Consider the following 4,461-nt stretch of genomic DNA (forward strand, 5'->3'; position numbering starts at 1 on the left):
TTTTTTTTAATCTTGAATGCAAAATGTAAATATATTTTGTTTTACAATTTCAAATAATTACTACCCTAAGTTAGTCACTCTGTCAGCTAAAAGCATATTTTACAGTCTCTATACTATCATTTCTTGTTTATTAATCACAATTAATCCGATTAATTGTATATATGTTTAATTTGTATATATATATATATATTAATTATTATTATTATAATTTTTTTTTTGCTGATAGAATTTTTCAGTTTATCAAAGTTAAACAGAACATCTATTTTCTTTGTTGCAGAGAGCATCAAACCAAGATTCAAGCCGTCTCGTGACCACTGTTCTGGGAACGTGGAAGTGTTGTATGAAGGCCTTTGGCTCCCAGTGCATAAAGATGCTCTCAAAGATAAAAATACTCAAAAAACCATCTGTGAGGAGCTAAAGTGTGGGGCAGGTTGGGTACAGACGACTCCCCATTTAGGGCCTTCAAAGGAGACTCATCTCATCAAAGAATTGCAGTGTGATAAATCTAGGAGGTCACTAGCACTGTGTAAAAAAATTGCTGCGGAGAAAGCGGATAAAAACATCATCAAAGCTTCAGACCTTGGAGGCCTTATCTGCTCCAGTTAGTATAATTGTTTGTTTTTTTTTTTTCTAAAAGATTTAAATGTTTAAAATAATGGCTAAAACATCTCTACTCCGTCACTTCATGATGGTCTCTCCAGAGAAAAATGTTTTCTTTACAGGAATAGTTTATATTTCTTTTCTCTTAGAGACAACAGTTCAATTTAAATTTAAAAGCATGTTTAGCTGCACATTTCGTTTCTGAATTTAAGCTGTAAAAAGCAAAGTCTGCAGGTTTTTTTTCCTCACTTCTTGCCCTTAAATAATTGATAGTATGTTGACCTAAGCAAGCTTAGCTAGGATTTACCTGTGTGATAAATAGTTACAACACCTCAAGCCATAAAACCTGCAAAACAGAAAGGCCCTATGGATTATTGTCATAGTGTAACTAGTCTTGGTAGACGTCTTTAACTTGCTGCCAACATGTGACTTTGTATGCTAAAGGTATTCTTATTGGCCATGGTTATGAAGGGAACCGATTCAAAATCTACATTGATTTAAAAATAAGAAATGTAAAACTTTCTGCTTTGTAAGCAAGTAAGTAAGTGAGGTTTATTTAAATAGCACCTTTCTTAAAGAGGCATCACAAAGTGCTGTAAAATATGAGGCATACATTACAAAAGCAGCACCATACAGAATACATATAGGCTGAGTCGCTGTTTTATAGTTTTTGAGATTGGAATGTATCTGATAAAACTTCAAAGTAGTTTTTTTTTAAATAAAACACAAAATAAGGCATTTTATTTTGAATAATACCTCCATTTCTTGTCAAACAGGCATGCAAGCGAACACTCATGTTGACCTACAATTTAGAGAGACCTGTTAACCTATCATTTCTAAACTTTGGGAGAGGACTGGAGTACCCAGAGGGAATTCATGTGTGCATTGGGAGAACCTGCAAATCTAATGCTCAAAGGGCCCAGGCAGGGATTTCAACCAAGGACTTTCCCACCCAGCAATTATTGGTTTATAAAGATGACATAATTTACGTCCAAACAACGTCTACTGTCTTTGCTTTAAAAGTGAAAGTTTAAACGCAGGAATTTTCAGATCATTGAAAACATGCAAAAAACTTGGTTTTAATAATATTTTTGGACTTAATTGGGACAAAAACAGACTAACCAAATTTAACCCAAATTCCTTTAACTATTTCTGGACTAAATCTAGAGTATGACGGACTGACCAGATTTAGTCTAAAGACCGACGTCTAAATGACATCTGGTGTTTGGGAGGTTCTTTCTGTATCTAACATACGGTTATGCGTTTCCTCGGTAAGTTTTCTCAGAATATTGAAGTAAAGCTTTCGTTCTTCCCCTGCTCTTTTTCTCAGATTGGAGTAAGATGGCACTTGAAGTGGAGGACTCCTGTAAAGGAAAAGTGGTTGTTTACTCTGGACAAACTGACCAAGACGAAGAGGCAAAAAGAAGTTTCGTCTCTTTTGAAGGCTGGACACAGAAAGAAGGAGAGATGCTCTGTAAAGATCTGCACTGCGGCCCATATATAAATATAAAACCCATTAAAGATGCTGAGATTAATTCTTTATGGAATAAAAAGTTTAGTTGTTCTGGAAGAGAGAAAAGCATTTGGGAATGTAAGACCGAACCAAACAATAACACAAAGACAGAAAAAGTCATCCTTGAATGTAAAGGTAAGATTTTAACTTGTTGAAGTCGGAAAACTTCATCTAAAAAAGAAGCTTAATACCAGTGAAATTAAAAAATGGGACAATTAGACTATAGTTACAGTTTACAGTTTATTAAGCAACCATCAACGCCACAGTCTTTTCCAAACAAAGTTGAAAAACAATCCAGTTGACTTTGTTTCCAAGTTTGAAGATGTTTTGCCTCCAATCCAGGAAGCTTTTTCATTTCAAAATGTCAGAAATAGCATTGAGTTCAAGGCTTTATACAGAAGCTCGACAAAGGCTTGTTTTTGTTTAGAAAACATGCAAATTGAAACGGACAAACAGGTCCGCCCCTTTGGAATGGCGGTAGTTTAGCTTCTTTTGTTAGCCTGCAATGCCCCATACCTGTCTATGTCTCTATAGGGGGGGGTCATTAAAATTGACCTGGCTGGGGTTGCAACGAAACGTCTTCAAACTTGAAAATGAAGTCCAGAGAATTGCTTTTTAACTTTTTTGGAATGACTAGGACCTGGATGGCTGAGAATCTTCACCAGCGTCATACTTTTAGGGCAAAGTGAAAGCAGCATTACCTTTAATAAGATCGGAGTTCATGTTTTTGTCATGGGTCAGTAGATTGACACTGATGCAGCGGCTACAAATTCACAGCTGTAAGCACAAAAAAAGTGACGGAGATTTCACATCAAGACAAAAAGCTAATGGTAGAACCTAACAGGAAGTGTCTGAAGCAGCTCAGTGGTAATATATAAAACCTTCCTCCCTGACCACTGATCTTTGAATCAATCTGACTGGATGATCTGGTTGAATTGTCTCCGTAAAATGCCTGGAGATGATGCGTTGTGAAATGGGACTATAGACCTAAACTGAATTGAATAGAAATGACTCTTCAACATGCATTATGTGATTAATTGAAGGAAACTAACCTTTGATTTCTCCTCCTTCTTCCTCTACAATAGGTGAACCTAAAGTTGCCCTGTCTAATGGCTGCAGTGGAGAGCTGACAATAGATGACAAGCGAGTGTGTATGAGTCAGTGGACGGAGGAAGACTCTCATAGAGTTTGCCAAGAACTGAACTGTGGCAACAGAATTTACAATGAGACTCTAAAAAGCAAGGAGAAGTCCTTCCATGTTCACTGTGATGAGCACCATTACCGCATTGGTCAGTGTCAGAGGGTAGAAGCGCCTTGCGACGCGGGTACGGTGTTTCTTACCTGTGCAGGTGAGTGTCTGTTCATCCCATTTCATCTCATTCCACCATGCCCATATGTTTCTGTTCGCATAGGAGACTATTTCTAAAAATAAAAAAACACATACAATGTTCTTAATACGAAGCTTTATTTTCTTGTTACCTTTTGTATCTCTGCTTCTTCCTGCATGACTGTATGTCTCCTCGAACCCCAGTCGGCCTCAGCAGATGGCCGCTCACTCTGAGCCTGGTTCTGCTGGAGGTTTCTTCCTGTTAAAAGTTAAAAGTTTTTCCTCTCTACTGTCGCTACAAGCATGTTTATTGTGAGGGATTGCTGAAGAGTCAATGAGTCGATGCAATCAACTGGTTTTCCTTAGATAGAAAACTTTGAATTAGTTTGACTGGATGATCTGGTTGACTTGTAAAGTGCCTTCAGATGACATGGATTAAATTTAATTGCTAATCAAAACAGAAATCAGAATAAAAATGGTTCATGTTGCAACATTAGAATTAGTTATTTGATTTCCATTTATTTATCAATCAGTTCAGATGTCTCCTAGTGTAGGCAACTGATAATACATGTTTAATATGTTCAGATTTTCAATTCAATTTATTTCTATAGCGCCAACACAAGTCATCTCAAGGCACTTTACAGTTCACCAGATCATGCAGTCAAATTGATTCAATCAACACTAACATAATAAATCTAAAAGCTGTCATAAGTTTGCAGCATTTAATCCGCCTAACGACAAGTGTGTGATCCTTTCACCCAGTGTTTTGAATTTTGACTAGTCTTTTTTAGAATTAAATTCATCCTTCCATGTTTATCTTTAGTTTATCTCAGATGAAAGCTGAAAAACAAAATTAACTGATTTTCAGCATTCGGGAAAACAGTGGAAGATTTTGCAGCCCTTTAAAGCTGTTTATGTTTTCATCCATCCATTTTCTGTCATACTTAAAGATACACTATGCAACCGGTGTTGATTTTCCAGCGAGGCTCCCCCCAGAGGGCGAAAGTAAAAGTACACTGTC

General features: G+C 36.7%; 1 protein-coding gene across 1 annotated transcript in view; it reads left to right on the forward strand.

Annotated features, from left to right (window-relative positions):
• LOC107091007 (antigen WC1.1-like) overlaps positions 1 to 4,461 on the forward strand; it is a 17,943-nt gene that overhangs the window by 11,034 nt on the left and 2,448 nt on the right. Inside the window, exons 10-12 of the mRNA XM_015384702.1 lie at positions 278 to 601; positions 1,931 to 2,248; positions 3,199 to 3,462. Of these exons, the coding sequence (XP_015240188.1) occupies positions 278 to 601; positions 1,931 to 2,248; positions 3,199 to 3,462 (906 nt within the window). The remainder of the gene's footprint in view (positions 1 to 277; positions 602 to 1,930; positions 2,249 to 3,198; positions 3,463 to 4,461) is intronic.

This window comes from Cyprinodon variegatus, unplaced genomic scaffold, assembly GCF_000732505.1.
Source record: "Cyprinodon variegatus isolate N-32 unplaced genomic scaffold, C_variegatus-1.0 Scaffold320, whole genome shotgun sequence".
Taxonomy (NCBI): domain Eukaryota; kingdom Metazoa; phylum Chordata; class Actinopteri; order Cyprinodontiformes; family Cyprinodontidae; genus Cyprinodon; species Cyprinodon variegatus.